Source organism: Elephas maximus, chromosome 6 (assembly GCF_024166365.1).
Source record: "Elephas maximus indicus isolate mEleMax1 chromosome 6, mEleMax1 primary haplotype, whole genome shotgun sequence".
In the NCBI taxonomy this organism is placed as follows: Eukaryota; Metazoa; Chordata; class Mammalia; order Proboscidea; family Elephantidae; genus Elephas; species Elephas maximus.
Window position 1 is genome coordinate 57,270,287 of NC_064824.1, and position 21,478 is coordinate 57,291,764.

The 21,478-nt window shown below is 36.6% G+C and overlaps 1 protein-coding gene and 1 pseudogene across 2 annotated transcripts in view; both read right to left on the bottom strand.

Moving 5' to 3' along the window:
* The window catches only part of LY75 (lymphocyte antigen 75), a 157,746-nt gene that overhangs the window by 56,308 nt on the left and 79,960 nt on the right, over positions 1 to 21,478 (bottom strand). For both annotated transcript variants that reach the window (XM_049888785.1, XM_049888784.1), the window contains exons 25-32: positions 19,495 to 19,721; positions 15,222 to 15,387; positions 13,404 to 13,571; positions 10,584 to 10,700; positions 7,915 to 8,109; positions 6,203 to 6,429; positions 4,463 to 4,631; positions 1,245 to 1,394 (exon numbers count right to left, since the gene is read on the bottom strand). In XM_049888785.1, coding sequence (XP_049744742.1) covers positions 1,245 to 1,394; positions 4,463 to 4,631; positions 6,203 to 6,429; positions 7,915 to 8,109; positions 10,584 to 10,700; positions 13,404 to 13,571; positions 15,222 to 15,387; positions 19,495 to 19,721 — 1,419 coding nt within the window. The remainder of the gene's footprint in view (positions 1 to 1,244; positions 1,395 to 4,462; positions 4,632 to 6,202; positions 6,430 to 7,914; positions 8,110 to 10,583; positions 10,701 to 13,403; positions 13,572 to 15,221; positions 15,388 to 19,494; positions 19,722 to 21,478) is intronic.
* On the bottom strand, positions 2,348 to 4,367 carry LOC126078317 (centrosomal protein of 57 kDa-like; annotated as a pseudogene).

Genomic DNA, 21,478 nt, shown 5'->3' on the forward strand with positions numbered 1-21,478 from the left:
AACAGGTTTAGTTCTGGTTTGGCAGAGGAAGTACTACCACTGTCTTACACAGGAGGAAACTAAGGCTCAAGGAGTTTAAGTTGGTCATGTTTACACAGCTAGCAGGCAATAGAATTAGAAAGTAAATCTCAGTCTTTGTAATAATAAGTTTGAATGCTCATGATGTGAAAGGCACTCTGCTATATTTGCATATGTTATCTCATTCCATTCATTCTTACAACAACTCAACCTTTGAAGTATTGTTTCATTCTCATAGCTCTAATAAGAAAAGAGATATAATTATCTAACTTCTATAATGTCACTCGGCTAGTAAGTGTGGGAGTCAAGATTTGAAGACAGGCTTAAGTACTGAACCTTCACCTTACACTGAAGTAAGACTTTCTACTTCCTCTTTTAGGAGGAAGAGGCTTCTGACTTTCAGAACATATATATAGCATACAATATCTTAGTTTCAATTCTTATTTGTCAAGTTCTCATCATGCAGCCAAGCAGTAGCTAGGACATTTTAAAATAGTCAAGTGTCTCCATAACAGTTAGCAAGATAAATTAGATAAGTGGCATCTGCCTGGCTAAACTGCTCCTCCAAGACACAGGTAAACAGTTCTGGTCCTTGGAATACTCTAGGTGGTCTCGCTAGAAGCCATTTCACACTTAGAGTATAGGCTAAATGTATCATGGGAGTTGATCATTGCTGCTGTTTCTCAGATAGCTAGATCTGTGGACAAAAAGTTCTGTCCCTTACGGTCTTCAGAGGATATGGGCCACTGCTATTGCAGAATGGATGGACAACCTATGTTTCTTTGATTTTGTTACCCTGGTCAGGCTAAACTTACTTATTAATAATTAAGTGATGGGAAGGCTATAATTTTTTAGTTACTTCTTAACAAACTTTACAAAAAATTTATCTCTTAACCCTTTCATCTGAACACATTTAGCTATATTAAAACCGCTTCAATTCATCTGTTAGTAATTTTACATAACAGTTCATTTAGCAATTTTATATTCTACTTCTTCCCATTTAATTTTATTGTCCATTACTTATTCTTACACTGATAATTTTTTATGGCTATTCCATTATTCCATTGAGCACATATGGTGAACCACTCCACCACTGACTAATTAGGTTACAATGCTACTATAATAAGGGCTTTAAAAATATAATTATTATTTCAAATTATTTCCTTAAGAAAATTTTACAAGAAAAAGATTGTTGGATCAAGAAAGATCAGAGAATTTTAACTCACCAAGTTCTGGACATAACTGTTTGGCCTCTGAGAAAGTGTGCAATGCCTGGTCTAATGTGTAACAGTGATCCCTGTACTGGATCCACTGTGATCCATTCGCTTTTGCTGGTGGACATCCTGATGAGTATTTATGAGACAGCTGCTCTTTAGCTGTAAAAATTTGAGACACAGTTGTAAAAATGCAGAGAAAAGGTGACTGTCTTTTCTTAATCTCATTAAATGTTTCTATTTGACATTATTTTTCCCGTGAATAATAGGCATTTTTAATTCAATACACACACTGAAGAAAGTCACAACCCATACATTAAGAGTGCACAGTCTAACTAACTTTTGGAATATCATTTTTTAAACTTAGAGGATAGAGGAAGGTACTCAGCCCTCTGAGATGGGTTTAGACTAAAGTTAAAATAACTGAAGACAGAAAAGAGAAAAGCAAAGACAGGATGGGTAGATCTGTAATTAGTCTGAAATAATATTTAAAATTCTTTCTTTCTTTGGGTTACTTTTTATTATGGTAATTTAATCCCAATTTTACCTATATAAAAATATTTTTTAAAATCACACCCACAAGTAAAAAATTGGTAATTTGTTTACAAAGCACAAAATATCAGTACAGCAAAATCCATCTCAAAGAATCAGAGTAGGTATGGCTTCTCAGCTCTTAAAAATACCCATGGTTTCCATTTGTCCTAGTCATCTAGTGCTGCTATAACAGAAATGCCACAAGTAGATGGCTTTAAGAAAGAGAAATTAATTTTCTCATGGTCTCGGAGGCTAGTCCAAATTCAGGGTACCAGTTCCAGGATAAGGCCTTCTCTCTCTGTTGGCTCTGGGGGAAGGTCCTTGTCATCAACCTTCCCCAGTCAAGGAGCTTCTCAGTGCAGGGACCAGGGTCAAAAGGGCGCACTATTCTCCTGGCTCTTGTTTCTTGGTGGTCTGAGGTCCCCATGTCTCTCACTTTTCTTTTTTGTATCTCGGAAGAGATTGATTTAAGACACAACCTAATCTTATAGATTGGGTCCTGCCTCATTAACATAACTGCCTCTAATCCCACCTCATTAACATCAGAAAGGTAGGATTTACAACACATAGGAAAATCACTTCAGATGCCAAATGGTGGGTAATCACACAATACTGGGAATCATGGCCTAGCCAGCTTGACACATATTTTGGGGGGACTTGGGGGGACACAACTCAGTCCATGACACCATTTAAATAGTTTAATGTTTAGTCGTGCTGCATAACACAAGAAGCCAGTGTAACGAAGTTTGTGCATCTTACTTAACCTGTTATTAGTTCCAACAAAAGAGAGTCATAAGACCTGGAAAGTAAATTGTCAAGGTCCAATACCATGTCAATATCTTACTTGATATAAAACGGGTTATCAAATGGGTAATCTGTTGCTTTGTAATGAATTCTGTATACTCTGCATGTCCTTCAATAACTGAAAGCTTTTCCTGCCTTTTTCTCCAGATCTCAGATTGGTAGAGTCCTTATTTGTGGTCTTTGAAGTTCTAGAAGAATGGCTGCTGCCATTTTCCTTCTTCATCAAAAGACTTTTGGTGGCTCTTAATTTCTTCTGCTTCTCTATCTCCTGTTTCTCCAAATCGGTTTGATATTTTTGAAATTTAGTTATTTGATTGGCTTTTGCCTCCATTTTTCCCACCAAGGCCACCAGTTTGAGGTCTAAGTCTTCATTCAATTGTTGGTGACTCTTGGATAAATTTTGCTAGCTGCTGGTGATCAAAACTAATCTGCCCAAATTCATCTGTGAAATCTGTAAGGTTTTTACAACTCTTTATTTATTTATTTATTTATTAACGCTGCTGATGGAGAGAGGTGGTACTAGCAACTTCTTGGTTTTACCACCTTGGGAAGATAGGTTGCTTTGCCAGAGGAATACCATTCATGACTCCATCATTGCCCAAGGTTTAACTGTGTTGCTTCCTTAGGTGCAAAACATGTTGAACATTGGCTACCAAAGCATGGCTAGGACTAGTGGACTTTTCTGGTGATTTGGACATCTTTTTTAAAATTCTTTTTGTGCTGGGAACATATGGAGATGCCTTATCTTCAAAGATGATAGTCTGCAAATGGATTGCCTTAGCTTGCATACATTTCCTTTCTTCCTATTCTTCTTCACGTGGGGGTTTGCCATCCGCCCGCCCGCCCACCCGCCCGTCCGTCCATCCGTCCATCCATCCATCATCTATTTCTGTAAGGGCCTGCAGTGTATTAAGTTTCTTACATTCCTCTCAAAGAAGATCCAGTTTTTCAAACTGGCCCTGAACTTTTGGTTGATCACATTGTCATTCTCTTTCATCCTATGTCTGTTTCTCTAAGACAGACGTCGTCTCCATTTCTGCATTTATCGTATTTCTCATGTATCTCAATTGTTTTTTTTTTAAGAAGATTTACATTTATTTTTTAACTTAACAACAAAGATATTAGTTCTTGACATCTTTATTTGTACATTCTTCCTTTGTTGTATCTGTTTATCAGTTCTTTCTGGTATTGTTTTTCTAGACAATGTTTTCATACTTGCTTCTGCTTGACTCTGTTCAAGTTCCAAACATTTAATCTTTTCTTGAAGATTTTTCAGAGCAGGAAACATGATGAGCAGAGAGAACCAGAGGCTTCAGAGACCAACTGGCTGCCACCAGCTCTCTGCCTGCCCAGCAGGCCTCCCCAGCTCTCGGGTGGTCTGGCAGCTTGCGCTTATCCTCAGTGCTCAAACTTCATTCAGCAGGGGTGACCCCAAGCCTAGCCCCTGATGGAAGAAGCCCTTTCCTTGTATTTCAAGGATCCTGTAAGTTTGAAAAATGCTTGGGTACCCACAATTAAACAGACTTCTTCATTATAGAGCCTCTCAGAGACCCTAATATGGTAAATCACATGAGGTATTTCCCCAAACTTATATGCTATGAAACCCTTTATCAGAGGAGCTTCTCAGCCTTTGAAAAACAGAGCTAAATGAAAAGAGAATTCACAAATTTTAGAGTAAAACTTACACAGTGATAGAACAATTGAAAGTCTTTGGGAACAAATTCTCTGGATATATTGTATTTCTTTCTAGTCACAAAATATCAAAATTATTTTTATAGGACTTGTGGATAAACGTATTTAAAACCTGTAAAAAATTCATTTGAGTATTTTATCATGTACATAAAAAATGTCATATTTTAGTAAATATACATTTATTCAAAATCAAGTCTTACATTTTGTAGCTTTATAACAAATAGCACCATCCTTAACAGAGTTGCATTTTTCATGTTTCCAACCTGCTTTTGGATTCAAGACAACACAATTTCCAGGGGATTCCTGGCTTTTCCATGGGATATAGTCAAACATGCTGCCATCAGACCATTCAAAACTTGATTCACTTCCCTGTTTTAAGAATAAAAATAACCTAAATCCAGATGTATGACTTCACAAAGAACATAAAGAACAGCATGCATACTTTAAGAAATACTGGAATGGAGTATCCCTTGCCTACAAGTGATCAGGTCCCCATATTGTAGGTCTGGATCTATGTGTAAAATCAGGGGTTTACCTTTGGTATATATGAATTGGGACATCTGCTCTGGCCCATTTGAAGTGGGATGTGAAACTAAGAGAGTTATTATGCTCTGTCTCTAAGTTTATATTTTTAAGGATGAGTTTACTTAACACCTGAAATTAAATTATGTACAAATGGCTTTCATTTGTCACAATTACACGTTTACAATCCCAACCGTCACATTATCCTGAATGTGTTTCTAGCTCCATTTTTCATATTATAAAGGCCAAAAGGCAGCAGGGGGCTGGAGAAAGAAAACACTTCCCAAGAAACTCACGCAGAAAGACTATTATGATTTTTCATTGAAATCTATAACTGTAACTTGCTATCCTTTCTTTCTTTTTTTATCCCCACTTTGTTCTATTAATGATTTAAGTTAGGTTTACAACTCTAAACTCAGTAGATGACTATTTCTTATATACCAGACATTATTATAGGTCCATAATATACTAATTAATAAGACTCAAATAGTGACACAGAAAAGTATTCACCAGCAAAAGATTAATCTCAAATAGTGCTAATTTCTCAGGAAAAAGTAGGAAGAAAATATACATTTACTAGTCATAACATGTGCTAAGAATTTTAGTTGGCACTTTATATAATTTCTTTGGTTAATCTTCACTATAATCTTATCTCAAGGTAAATTATCACCCCAATTTTACAGATGAGGAAATAAGCTTGCAACGGTTAAATAACTTGCTCATGGTTACCCAATGCAAAATGGAAAGGCTGCCACTATTACTGAAAGTCAGGATTTTCTGATTCTGTGCTATTCCCATTTTACCAGCTTTCTAACTGGTCTGACCTAAATAGGTTACAGAGGTATTGCTGAGATATTAATCCACTGGGCCCTTGGAATGGCCTGGCAGTGTCTAGGGAACTGCAATTCCAGGCCATTTACCCCAGCACACTTTACAAACACAGTTTTTTTTTTTATTAGTTCTATGTTGTGAAATGAAACCCTGGTGGCATACTGGTTAAGAGCTACAGCTGCTAACCAAAAGGTCAGTAGTTCAGCTCTACCAGGTGCTCCTTGGAAACTCTATGGGGCAGTTCTACTCTGTTCTATAGGGTCACGATGAGTCAGAATTGACTTGGTGGCAACGGGTAATGGGTATGTTGTGAAAAGGTAAAATAGCACGATGCTATGCAAATTGAGTGCCAGGAGTTAATCTGATATAATACTGTGAATTAATATTTTATCCTAATATTTCCAACAGGTTTGAAAATTTTCTGGAAAACAAAATAAGGCAAAAAAACGACAAAATAAATCCACGATTTATGACCCTTAATCTCTGCTCCTACTTGGAACAAGCTCATATAAAAACACTGAGAATATGTGACCACATGGACTATAAATTCACACACAAAATAATATAAGGTATTTTTTTATACTTACGTCATGACTTGAAAGCCCAACCCATAATGGAAATCCATCACGTTTTACGATATCTTCCAGAAAGAGCTGCCCTTTTTGGTCATGAACACTTGCCAAATGACCTTCACTTTGAGAACACATGTTTAATGCTTCATACCATGTTACCTTTTTCTGAATAACATTATAAATACCATCTTCATATGGGATGAACTGTGGCAGAGTAGCATTATATTCCTCCTTGTAGTCAACTATAATGTTTAAAAAATAAAACGTGTTAGTGACTATATTTAAATGACTTCAAATACATATTTTGGGCAAGACTGGACATGCAGTCATTGCAAAAGTTAAATAAAACTGGGTTTCTTATTAATAAGGGAGGTCAAAAACATACTTCATTTTTCTTATTGCCACAAGATATATAATAGGCTCTTAAGTAACTATAGTTGGCTAGTTGATTAAGGAGCCCTGGTGGTGCAGTGATTAAGACCTCAGCTACTAACCAAAAGGTTAGCAGTTCAAATCGACCATATGCTCCTTGGAAACCCTGTGGGAGTTCTACTCTATCCTGGAGGGTCACTGTAAGTTGGAATCGACTAGACAAACAGGTGTGTGGTTGATTATAAAAAAAATATATAAACACTATCTTTCATTTAAGGGGCTCAAACATTAGTTGGAAATAGAAAACTATAACACCTGAAATAAGGGCAAAACAATTGACCATTGGAGTATGTTAAACTGACCAGAGAAAGAGAGATTCATCTAAATCAGAGAAGTCAGGAAGCCTGATTTAGACCTGGAGGGCTAGGTGAGATTAGGAATAAAAAGAAGTAAATTGGAAGGCTTCTTGGCAGGAAGAAAACATAAAAAAGATGCAAATATGAGGACAGGCGTACACCGTACATAGGCTAATTACTAGATCAGCCTGACTGAGAAAAAGATGCTTACTGAGCAAGACTGGGGAGAAGATGGGGTCTTGGAGAAGGCCTTGAATTTTAGAATAGAGACTGGTTTTTAAAAAGTCTCAAATGCTTACATGGACTCAATTGATAATTGATGGCTGATAATAGGGAGTCCATGGAGATTGTTGATGAAAATGGTGCTTCAGGAAGTTATTCTAGCAGCACCATGAAGGGAGAAGTCAGGCTCTGTGTTAGCAGAGGGCTTAGAGCAAAGTGGCAGTAGTAAGTTTTAAGTTGTGAAAAATTTTAAATCAACATGAATTTTTAAATAGATTTATTTAAGGAATTAAGGGAGATGGGGAAACATTCATTCTTTCACCTGGAATGTCAAAACTCTACCCACACATACGTTCTTTTTTATAAAAATCCTATCCATCCTTCAATGACCATCTAAATTTCACCTCCTCCTTAAGGCATTTTTCAGTTATTTTTGTTCTCATAGATCTCTTTTGGTTTCCCACAATAATTTAAGTCTGTACCAAATAACCTAAGATTAAGCTACATAAAACAATGATAAAGAATCGAATACTGTCTCTCCAACTATATTTTACTCCTTGAAGTCAGGGACCAGGACACCAAAAACCATGTCATATTCTTCCTCCATATCCTCCCAAGCACCCCACATAAGGTCTGAATACAGAGGAGGCTCTCAAAAAATATAATTTCATGATTCCCACTAGGGAAGCTATTGAGAAAAAGATGCTTAGTGAGCAGATGGGGAAAAAAAATACATTCTCTTTCGCTAGAGTGGAAATTCTACATTAGCATACTTACCCATTTCAATTTTACAAGCAATAATGCTGTGCTGGTGAAAATAAAGTCTTTCTTTAATAAAATTAAAAGTTTCAAAATCCCAGAGGCCATCAGTACTCAAACCAGCAAAAAACTTGTCATTTTTTATATTTGGTCTTCCTGCTCTCCAGTTTGTATATGACAGCATGGTCTTATCAGACCACATGAGAGAATTATCTGGAGAAGAAACATTTTTACTATGCTTAGAGATTAAATCATGACTTTAATTACAGTTATTACAGAGGTTAACAGTAAATCATGCTGATTTTTAATCTAGAAAATACAAATTTCAAGAAAAAATTAAAATTTACCTTTAATCCTATCACCCTGCAATAAGTTAACAATTTTTTATTTTTTTAAATCCAGTATTCATTTCATTTACATATATTAACATGTTTAATTGCAATGGAAATGAACATAACTTTTTAATAAGAAATCATCGATATATTACAAAAGTAGGAATAGAAATCTCTTCTCTGGACCTAAACTGTGCACAATTTTTTATAGTCAGTTGATTTTTGACAAGGATGCCAAGACCATTCAATGGGAAAAGACTAGTCTTTTCAACAAATGCTGCCAGGACAACTGGATATCCACACGCAAAAGAATGAAGTTGCTCCCCTTCCTTACACTATATACAAATATTAACTCAAAATAGATCCTAGACCTAAATGTAAAACTATAAAACCCTTAGAAAAAAAACAGAGTAAATCTTCATGACCTTGGATTAAGCAAAGTCTTCTTCAATATGCACAAGCAACAACAAAAAATAGATATATTGAGCTTTATCAAAATTAAAAACTTCTGTGCTGCAAATACCATCAAGAAGGTGATGAGAAAATATTTGCCAATCATATATCTGATGAGAGACTTGTATCCAGAGCATACAAAAAACCTTTACAACTCAACAATAAGAAAACAAATAACTCAATTTAAAAATGGGCAAAGGATGAAACTAGATATTTCCACAAAGATGATATACAAATGATCAATGAGCACATGAAAAGACACTCAAAATCATTAGCCATCAGGGAAATACAATGACAATCTCCATGAGATTCCACTTTAAAAGCACAAAGATGGCTGTAACCAAAAAGATAATAATAAGTGTTGGTATGGACGTGGAGAAATTTGAACACTCATGCAGTGCTAGTGGTATAAGAAATGGTACAACCACTTTGGAAAACAGTCTGGCAGTTCTTCGAAAGGTTAAGCAGAGAGTTATCATATGATGCAGCAATTTCACTCCTAGGTATATACCCAAATGAAATGAAAACATACATCCATACAAAAAACTTTTACATGAATATTCATAGCAGCATTATTCATAATAGCCCAAAAGTGGAAAAAACCCAAATGTCCATCAACAGATGGAAAGATAAACAAAATACGGTTTATCTACATGATGAAATATTATTCAGCCAGAAAAATAATGAAGTACTGATACATGCTATAACATGGATGATCCTTGAGAACATTTTGCTAAGTGAAAGAAGTCAATTACAAAAGGCCACAGAGTATATGATTCCACTTATATGAAATCTCCAGAATAGTAAATTCGTAGAGACAGAATACAGATTAGTGATTTCCAGGTGTTAGGGGCACGATTTGAGGGGAATGGAAAGGATAGCTTAATGGTATGATGTTTCTTCTTTGGTTGTTTTTGAAATTAGATAGTGGTGATGGTTGAACAGGATTGTGAATACACTAAAAATAGTGAATTGTATGCCTTAATATGGTTAAAATGGTAAACTTTGTTATGTGAAGTTTCTCTCAATTTAAAAAAAGTGAATTGTGATTTTTTTTAATTGTAATACTTTTAGGAGGGATGCCCAAAAGATGTAGGGCACTGCTCTGGATAGTTCAAATCTTATCCTTGAATTAAAATCGTGTGTGACACCTTGGAACCATATTGTTTTAACTCCTGAAATGCTCTTCAGCACTCCAGCTGCCATTAAGGCCCCTTATTAAGCCCTTTTTGGCTAAATGTATGCTTTTTATTTTTTATGCCCACAGACTCATTTTTCTTTTCCTAAGTCCAAAACTTCTATAATTTTTCAGGACATCTCTAATTGAGTATTTTTCTAAATTGGTCATCCACCCATTAATAGAATCTGTATTTTTAACAAAATGTAATAAAATCATATCTCAGATTTAGTTCAAATTTCAAATATTCTATCCCATTGTCAGACCGTGTATCTCATTTTTCTAATGAATATATGCTTATCATATGTATACCCCAAGCCAGTGCTATAAACTCAAAGGTACAACATTATTAGAAGTGCCATTCTGCTCTTGCTCATCCCATATACTTAGTAGAGATATAAAGTAAATATTGGAGATGTATATGGGAGTGAGGTCATTTTTAGTTAGTGCTGAGTTGCCAGAAGGGAGAGTAGAAAAAGGAAATTATTTTCCACCATTGAAATCTAAGTGTGGTTGTAAAGGTATGTTAATGGCAGAGTGAAGACACAAAACTGTCTTAGTATTTATGTAAGTTGTGTTAAGTGCAGAATTACATTTTACTATAATGATAAACACACCAAAAGTGTCTTCTATACTAGAAGAACTATATTTTGTACCTTAATAAATAGGTTATAATGAATGAAGCATGAGTATAAATAGAGAAAATCAAAAGATGTACAACTTACTTTCATAAGTTATACCTAACAATACCCATGAAGCCATATAATTGAAGTGTAGAAGTTGCTCAAGAACAAAGTCATTCTCTTTTTCATCTCGAATACTCAGAATATGTGATTTTGGATCTGTCAAATAAAAAAAAGTCAGTAATTTTAATAATTCCTTAACACTTTATTTTGCTTGAGAGTATTAAAATATTTTATTTTCCCAGTTTAATGTATTACAAAACTTAAACGATAGTGGGAAATTAGAAACACAGGTAAATTAATAAAACTGTCTCATTGTACTAAAATAAATAGGTTAAAAAAGTCTTCAAATATTTTGATGATAAATTTGGTCTTACAGTATAGTGAAAAACTGGTAGCTGAGTAGAGATGTTAAAACACTGAGTTACTTCATTTCCCCATTTAAAGTCCATTTCCAGATAATACAAACCCAACCCCACTGCCGTGGAGTGGATTCCAACTCATAGTGACCCAATCAGACAGAGTAGAACTGCCCCATAGGGTTTCCAAGGCTGTAAAACTTTACGGAAGAAGACTGCCACATCTTTTTCCCTCAGAGCAGCTGGTGGGTTCGAACTGCCAACCTTTCACTTAGCAGTTGTGTGCTTTAACTGCTGTGCCACCAGGGCTCCTTAGTTGGTACAAATCTGCCTATATTAATGACATATTGTCAAAGGCTCCTCTGTAATAAGAAAAGCCTCTTAGATGGGCTATACGACAGATCTTCTGTTTCCTTAGCAATCACTCTTATATTAGGGTTAAAAAAAAAGTTTAATATTTCCCAAAGTATATTCATCAGAAAATTAACAGGGTTTCCATAGAAAAGGGTTTCATAACCGTACTTCTTGAAGTCTTAAATATAAGAAGGTACATTTGATAATATCCAACAGGAAGCTCTGGTGTGCATTTCCCAACCTTGTTCTTAGTTGTTTTTTTTAAAGAACATCTCTCAAGACTAGCCATCTACAGAGCACACTTTGGGAATAATGGTTTTGATATTTTCCATAGGAACTTTCCACAAATTTCATAGTTCCATCATTCAGAAGTCACAAATCCTCAGTAGATCTCATAGGAAATACCTGAAGGGTCTTGGGAGCTGGAAATATGAAATGTGTATTTCTTTTTAAATCATACCTGAAATTTTAATAGTAATTTTTAATACCAAATATCCAGTTGTATTTAAATTTCCCCAATTGTCTCATAAATGGAGATCAAAATCAGGATCCAAACAAACGGTGCATTTGGCTGTTAGGTCTCTTCAGTTTCTTTCCATCTATAGGTTTCTCCTTCTCTTACATCTTCTTGCACTTATTTGTTGAATAAACCAGACCTTTTGTCCTATGTAGTTTTCCACAATTGGATTTTGCTGACTGCACCACCATGGTGTTTCTTAACATATTCTTCAGTCCCCTGCCTCTCCTATAAATTGGTTGTACCCAATTGGTAGTAGATCTAAAGAATTGATTACATTCAAATTCAAAGTTTTAAAGTTTTAGAAAGAATACTATATAGAAGGTATTGTGTACCTTCCTCAGGAGACACATAATGTCTGGTTTCTCTCTGTCTATGATGCTGTGCCAAACTCCATTATTTCATTATAGGTTCATAAATAGTGATATTTTAATGCTATCATTCTTTTTTCATTTATTAGCTTGAATATTTCTATAGAGAGAAATTTCTGTCAACTATTTGGTTTCTCTGAGGTACAGTTTGTTTAGGAAGGCAGGATAAATGCTCTATGCTGTACCAATTTTCAGAAGAATGAATTGCTTTCTTAACATTCTCCAAAGGTGACCAACAATGTTTGCTTTTGATTTTTTTGTATCATTATCTCATTAAAAAAAAAATTGATGTGTTTCAATACATTGCAGTTATTATTCTTATCGTTACTCTAATGGCACCATTTTTGCCCAGGTGGGGACCTCTTTAACTGACTCCTGAGTCCTTTTGAGATAACCCTGTTGTTGTGTGCCGTTGAGTCAATTCCTACTCATAGTGACACTATATAACAGAGTAGAACTGCCCCACAGGATTTCCTAAGCTGTAATCTTTATGGGAGATCGCCAGCTCTTTTCTCCTGTGGAGCCAGTGGGTGGGTTTGAACTGCCAATCTTTTGGTTAGCAGCCAAGCACTTAACCATTGAACCACCAGGGCTCCTTTGAGATAACACTAAAACCAACAATCAAACCCATTGCCATCAAGTCAATTCTGACTCATAACGACCCTATAGGACAGAGTAGAACTGTACCATAGGGTTTCCAAGGAGTCACTGGTGGATTTAACTGCCGACTTTTTGGTCAGCAGCCAAGTTCTTAACCACTGTGCCCCCAGGGCTCGAGAGAGAGAGAGAGAGATAACCCTGGTAATCTTTAATAACCTCTTGACTTTCTGGTATGATAAAATAGCCAGGTCCATCTTGTGAAATGTGTATTTATTTTCAGTATAACTCTTTCTTTGTAGCTTATCTCAGCTTTTGACCACGTAAAGTAATCTATTTTCACTTTACCCATAGTCTAGTTGATTTACCGCCCAATTCTTTGCTCTCTAGTGCCATTTATTTTCTTTTTTAAGTAGAACCCATCTTGTTTACACACACAAAGGCAAACCAGTGTTCTAATGGATGGATAAAGAAAGAGGTTATTCCTATACTTTCCATTTTAACTAAACACAAATTTGAATATTTTGTGGTTGATAATGTAGAAATTACGAGATGTGTATTTTTGAGATCACAGTGATATGCCAACTAGAAATATTTCTGACACACTCAAGTGAGTTTTTTCTTTTTTTAATGAGCATAATGTAATATACCATGATATACTTACTCAGTTTCTGGCATTGAGAATGAACTTCATCTTGTGTTTTTGGCATATGTCTATTCTTTGCTATCATGAAATTATAGCAACAGTTTTGAAATGGAATCCAAGGAGTATTTAGAATAGGAGATGGACATTTAATATTTTCAACTAGTTTGATCTCTTTTTCAGTCTCATCTAAAAAAAAGAGTTAATGGTAAAAATTTTAATTTCAGACATAAATGTTAAATCCTGTTCATAGTCATTAGGGCTTGATTTGTAGGCAATATTCAGGAAGCCAAGAAGTAATGGCTGGTGATGCTTGTTCTCTGTCTATACTCAAATATAGCATAAACTTTTGGTGTTAAAACTGGCTTTCTGTAGGAAGAAAATTATTTGACACAATTTTCTTACCCCTGCTATGAAGTACAAGAGTATAAAAATGAGGTGCTACGAGGTTAAACACAGTTTCTGTCTTCCTGCTCACCAAACGTCAAATACAAGTGGCCATCTTAGAGAAACTCTACGAACATATTAATAATAGGCACTTAACTATAACTTTGAAAATCCATTTTCAGGTTCTGGTCACTGACATCTTCTCTAATTTTAAAGGAATGCTTTAATGAAATACTTGATGTTTTTAATAAATAACTGCTTTAACCAAAGCAAACAGAACTATTGTCTAAAATCTGGCATCTCGAAAATCTGGTTATGGTCTTTTTTAGTTTATGAGAAGGCCATGCATTAAAAAAGATGTTAAGTATAGATATGCACTAGTCAAAATAAATCAAATTGATTTAATATGTAGTAGAGATCAGGATCTCCCCAGCTCACAACTCCCTTTTTCTGTGAAGTGCTGTCCTTTTCTTCTAACACTCTCCCTACTGAGCTATTTCTGCCACCCTGTAAAGTGGTGTTTTCTTTCTACCACAAACCTGCAAATGTGGGCCCTAGCAGCCAAAAAACCACCTTCCTCTGATTGAACTAGAGGTGGCATATCTGACTCAAGCTGAGTCTGTCAGATCCTAAGAATTTGAAAATTAGAATTCAGAGATAGTCAATTCATCTCTAGTCGCGGCTATAACCAAAAGCTTCAAGGCTGCCGTGTTCCACCTCAGGCAGAGAAAAGCAGAAAGTATATAAAGAGAAGAGTGCCAATCCACAGAGAGAACCAGAAATGATACGTGGAAGAGAGTATCACCAGGCTCCTGATTCCCTTTCAGTTCCTGATTCTTGTTCTCCATGAGGCTCAGCTTTATCCCCATTTGAGGGGTTCCAAATTTCCCTTTTGGCTCAAGCTGGCTGAAATTGGTTGCTGTGACTTGCAACCAAATGAGTCTTAACAATGGCCCAAAAGCAATGTTAGCTGTCGATAATAAGAATGATAAAGGAATTCCTACAAATATGTTTTCTATAAGAATATAAATACAATATATATACATATATGTATGTGTACATATACAAAATATGTATGTATATATACATATATAAAATATATTTATATATGTATATATATGTACACATATATCTTATATATGTATATATATAAATATATAAGGGAATATATATGTATATATAATAAAATAAAGCTGAGTAACAAAGAAACTTAAAACTAAAACGTCAGCTGACTTAAAACGACAAGTAAAACGTATCTAAAATAAATTAATGGCAAAAAATTAATATATAATAATTCTACTTGAATAAAAATTTTCACAATTGTTTTAAAAAGAACATGATTATAATTTCTTCATGATTCTAAAACCAGATTTTACATAAACGCTCCCTAAAAATGCTACTACTCATGAGATGATAGAAATTTAAGAATGAATATGTTTAAAATCAGCATACTTCCTGGATAGTAGCAAATAGCACCTGGTTGATAATCATTGCAATCAGATGTTTTCCAGAATCCGTCAGTGTCTAATATTACACAGTCTTCAAGTTGCTGGTTATTTTCAGCCCAGCGGCTAAATTGAAGACGTTTCCCATCCGACCAACCAAAGTTGAGTTCATCCTGTAAGCAGTGAAAACACATTTCAGGCGGTAATGCTTCCTGTTATTCCCCTGGTGTTATTTTGACCCTCATGACCAATCTAATAGGTCCCTGGGTGGCACAAATGGTTTGTTTGCATTTCACTACTAACCTAAATGTTGGTGGTTCAAACCCACCCAGCAGCACCAGGAAAGAAAGGCCTGGTGACCTGTTTCCATAAAGATTACAGCCATGAAAACCCTGTAGAGCACAGTTCTACTCTGTAACACACGGGGTCGCCATGAGTCAGAATCAACACAAAGGCAATGGGTCAATCTAATGACTTTTAATTTAATATTTAACACACACAAAAAAAAATACTTGTATAGTATTCACTTTGTGCCAGGCACAGTTCTAAGTGCTTTACAATTATTAACTTATTTAGTCTTCTTAACAACCACAGGAGAGAGGTACTATTATTAAGTCCATTTTACAGATATAGAAACTGAAGCTATGTTAACATGCACAACGCCACACAGCAGTTCTGGGATTCTAATCCAGGCGGTCAGGCCCTAGAACCCATACTTACAACCATTAGGCTATGATGCCTCACACATAGTTGGAACCACTGGTTGTTAGAAACCAGAAAGCTAAAATGGAATGAGGACCACTGTAATCACTGATAGGTTCTGGAGCTAGGACTATCTGGTTTTAAATCTTGGTTCAGCTACTTATTAGTTTCTGACCAATGAGCATAGGGGCCCTGGTGGTGCAGTGGTTTAGAGGTCAGCTGTTGACCAAAAGGTTGGCAGTTTGAATCCACCAGCTGATCCTTGGATGTTCTATGGGGCAGTTCTACTCTGTCCTATAGGGTTACTGTGAGTTGGAATCAACTTGATGGCAAGGGTTTTTTTTTTTTGGTTAGTGACCTTACCTCTCCAAGTTTCTATCACCTCATCTATTAAATGTGTATGACCCTTAACCTCATGGGGCTAGAATTAATGGGATAAATATGTAAATGTGTAACCCAGTGGCTGGCTAGCAAATAAAGAAGAGCTATATAAATGTTAGTTCCCTTCCTCTTAACCCCTAAGGCCTTGGGAATCTCACACCACTGTGTTCACACTTGTCTTCGGGGAGAAGCTTCTTCAGTTACTATATTCTATTGTGCTGTAGATGCGTGTGAATATCTGTCCTTACATCCTGACCAGGGCCTGAACCCCCACCCCCACACGCTTGTCTTGAGACAGGCTTTACAGAGTAGGTTCAGAAGTCCAGGGGATGGACTGAAGGACACAGGCCTATCTGAGCTCTCCCATGGTGCTGTGAGAGCACCAGGCCTTACACTCCAACTCTGGCCTGACTGACCCATGGAGCTAAGTTTTCCTGAAGCCCAAGGCAATTCTGCATCATTAGCGTACTTGGAATATTGAGCAAAGGCCATTCACGGTCTTCTTAGTGGACCACAAACAGCAAACACGGTCAATCCTCATCAATACCAGCTGCTTCATTCTGAACTATGCTCAGCCAGAATTCCAGGTGAAACCTTATTACCAGTGAATCCCTAAGCCACCATGACCCCAAATGCCAGGCCCTTTGGCCAAGCGACCTTGCCTGTACTCTCATTCAGTACTGCCCAACCTTTCTTACCCTTTGCTGTACTCCCACCAACCCCTGCCACTGGGCCTTTTGAACTTCCATTCCACTGCAGATAAATCACCACACACCCTCTATCTCTTTAAAAATACTAAATCTCTTTATTAATTTTATAAATGTCTCTTTACTAAATTCCTGGCCTTAATTGATCTTAATTAAAAGATGGCTTTTCCAAGGAATAATTTCCTTTCAGCACCCATAAGGGGAGGGTGTATGTTCTTCCATTCCTCAGATACCACAGGGGTGGCAGGTATTTTTATCTCCTCTAGCCATTTCCTTTGAGGGTTATACCCTTCTTACTGCTGTGAACTCCCAGATTCCTTGCCTCTCTCTGACATTCACTGAGGACTTGACCCCTTGCTTCTCTCTGATATTCTCTGATAATCTTGCTCTGTCCTCCTGGTCCTACCATCATTGACTTAGGGACATTTATGTTCATGTGATGACACCCAGCCAGGCCTTCTTAACGTCCTCAACTTCTTTGAGCTTTCACTTCTAAGTACTCAAGTGAACGAACCACTGTCATAGCCACACTACAGACTTTATATACCCCAGAACCACTGCCCCTCAGACACTGTAAACATGCCTTAGTTCAGGCCAACATCATTTCCTGCGTGAGTTTCTACAAGAAACTAACTGCTCTCCCTATCTCCAGACTGCTCCCTCCCTCCTTCACTCTTCATCCAGCATAATATTTATTAAGAAAAAATCTGATTTTGTTACTACCTCGTTAAAGATCTTTCAATACCTCCTCATTGCTTTTACTGTAAAGTTTTATTTGTCTATACTTATTCCAATAATTTAAGGCATCTTAAGAAGACACATAATAAATAGCTACACAGAATATATTAAAACTTAAGAATGAAAATCATTAAGTGGGCAAAAAAGACACAAAAGAGTAGATTCTCCATTTTGTCTTAAAATAGAAAAATAACTTGAAAGATAGATACCAAAATATTATTCCATATTTAGGTACTGGGATTATAGGTGATTTTAATTTTCTTCTTTTAATTTACTATACTTTATGAATTTTCCACGACAACAGTATTATTTTTCTTTGAAAAGGTCCCTGGTGAACTGGCATGATCTGGGGGTAAGTTTTAGGATATTCAGAGGCTCAGAGAGACTATTCTTCAAGCAATTGCTAAATAATACTTCTTTTCATTGAGCTGGTAAATGCTGGTAGTAAGCACCTCAAGTTTTTTCAAAGATAATATTTATTTCTGAATCTATCTGAAGTTTTTAGATTCATTATCCAGTTCATTTCTGGGTTTGTGTGAGGACTATGTTGTCTTTAAGCATATTTTGTCCGTACATCTTGGTATAATGGATGATATACATCTTGGTATATACATGATATAGTTTGCTTCATAACAGAATGGATTCTTCTCTCCTACTCTGCCAATTACCCACTCTTCAAGACTAGGTTAGGAATACTGGTCTAAATGACATTCACCTAACTAGGTCTGTACCAGTTGTTACAGCACAACTGCAGAGAACAATCTATGTAAATAGCACCCCCACTCAGTATATAATGTGTGCATTCTTATAGGGCAGCCCTTCAATGCATCTCAGTTGGGCAAAGTGTCAAATTATTACATAGAAGGCTGAGAAAAGTAGCAAAAATGACCTACAATGCCAAGAGAAATGTTGTTTTTGTTGTTATTTGCTGTGGAGTCTATTCAGACTCATGGCAACCCCATGTGTGCAGAGTAGAACTGCTCCAGAGGGTTCTCAAAGGTGCGACCTTTCAGAAGCAGATCATTGGGCCTATCTTCTGAGGTGCCTCTGGGTGGGTTCGAACTGCCAACCTTTCGATTAGTAGTTGAATGCTTAACTGTGCCACCTAGGGACTCACCAAGAGGAAACCTAGAGCTTTATAAAAAAAAAAAAATATCTAGTTAATTATACTCAAAGCTTCAGTAGCATAAATATTCCTGTTCATGTTGCCTAATTAGTGTTAAAGAATTAATAAGAGGATAGAGCATTCTTTGCCGAGCTATAAGATGAATAATAAGTACCAGAGACATCTATCCAGGATCAGGGTTTGAGACGTGGTGAAACACTATTCTAATCCCTTTTCAGAGAGGGTTAATTTCACTCTGCTGATTCTGAAACGGATGAAAAGACCTCTTCAACACAAACGACTGTTTCCTGAACTCCCAAGTCCATCTAATTTTTTAATTCTTCCCTTCTTCTCATCTGTCCATTGGTTGAAAAGATATGCCAGCTCAGCCTTTCATCAGAATAAATAAAAAGAAGTGCTCAAGTACATACGTCCACCAGAGCTTTTTCTTCATCTAAAAAATAAAGCAACAGATCTTTCAATAATGGAAAGATAGTTGCTACTAAAACCCATTAGCTCATGAAATGCACTTACTGCAGTAAGATTTTAAGATCTCTGGTTTCTTATAGTCTGGTATGAGATGCTAAGCACAATGAAAAATGTCACATCTTATCACCCAATGCTGGCAGTTGGGACTGAAAACTTACATCTTGACTGAAGAGTCCAATCCATAAAGAAGAGTTTCGAAGGACAGCCTGCACGGTCAAGAACGCCTGCTGGTAGGGGTCGGTGATGCTCACCAGGTGCATGTTATATTTTAGACATTCCTTTAGTGCGTCATACCAAGTCAGTGTCTTTGGGATTATTTTATACAGATTGTTTAGATACTTTACAGTTTCTGAAGTATTCTGCAAGGTCTGTCTGCTTTCGATTTCTGTATGTTAAAGCAAAATTAACAAACAACCACAACAATAACAACAACAAAATAAACAACTTTATTCTGTAAATTCTGAGAATTTTTTTTCAAATTTCTGCCCATACCAATCTACTTTAGATATTTATCTACCTATGTATTTATTTATTTTAGGTCTTGGGTGAGAGAACTACGTATACCTTGTTGTAAAATGCCTGAGCCTCAATATTTGTCTTCTAAAATTAGAACAAAATTCTACTTAATTGGTCTGATTTGGAAAGGAGGAAAGCTGTAATTAAAAATAGGCTGCCATTCCAAACCCACTGTCATTGAGGGAATTCTGATACATAACGACCCTATAGGATAAGGTAGAACTGCCCAGTAGGGTTTCCAAGGCTATAAACCTTTATGGAAGCAGACTGCCACATCTTTCTCCCTGGGAGTGGCTGGTGGGTTTAAACCATTGACCTTTCAATTAGCAGCTGAGCACTTTAACCACTGTATCACCATGGCTCGCTTAGCCTACCATAGATTACAATTTTAGGTTGGTGCCAAATACATCCTTTGTTTCAACTGCTTCTACAAATGAAGGTGTGAGGTGTCTCCTTACAAAGCTGACATCTGGGAGAGCTAACATGAAAAATGTGCTAAATCACCCATAACAAAAAAAACCAAACCCACTGCCACTGAGTCGATTCCAACTCATAGTGATTCTATAGGACAGAGTAGAACTGCCCCATAGGGTTTCCAAGGAGCACCTGGTGGATTTGAACTGCTGACCTTTCAGTTAGCAGCTGTAGCTCTTAACCACTAAGCCACCAGGGTTTCCAACCACCCATAAAAGTGTATATCTGAATTTACTGATTTACAGTACTTCTCCGTAAGGCAGCTACTAAAAATTGTAGGACAAATGGGTAAATATTAATTTAGCAAAAAAAGTTCTTCAAAAGTACTTGGAGCACTCAGACTCTGGGATTACAGTTTTAAAAAATTATCTATCTATATACACACATATGTATATATGGAGCACCAGTGATGAAGTGATTAAAGCAATCGACTGCTAACCGAAAGGTTGGCAGTTCAAAATCACCAGCTCCTCTGAGGGAGGAAGATGTGGCAGCCAGCTTCCATAGAGATTTATAGCCTTGGAAACCCTATGAGGTTGCTATGAGTTGGAATCAATGGCAGTGGGCAAGTACATGGCATTGGGTACATGGCATTGACCTGCAAGATGTCTTTTCTGTTCATTGTTCTAAGAACATCCTAGGCTTCTGCCTGCTCTGGGTCTTTGCATATATCATGTCTTTCCATTGATTCTTGTTGAATCCTCACTGATTAACTATTGCCATATCTATGCAGCCCATAATTGTCCCTTCTTCTGCTCTTCAGAACTTTCAAAGCATGTATCTATTGTCACTGAGGGCTGCTCCATGTCTTGTAGTGATATCTGTAGTGGTCTCCTCTCATTACCCAGCTCCTTAAGGACCATGTGCTGAACATCATTTTATTCCCCCAAAGCATTTAGCATTGTTTATTGACCACTGTGGGGGCTTAGTTAGACCTTCTTGAACAATTGTTGACTTTTTGGTAGGGTTGGAGTAAAGGGTTCAAGCCTTAATAAACAGTCATTCCTTCATAAACAAAAGTACTTTGTCCCCAGGTGTCACTGTAAGTCCTTGGTAAGCCAGTCAGTCAAGCATCTTTCCAGTTACAGCCATTCTAAGGCTACTTGAAGCTTTCACAACCCCTAGCTGTTTTTAGAACTCTACTTTTTAAAA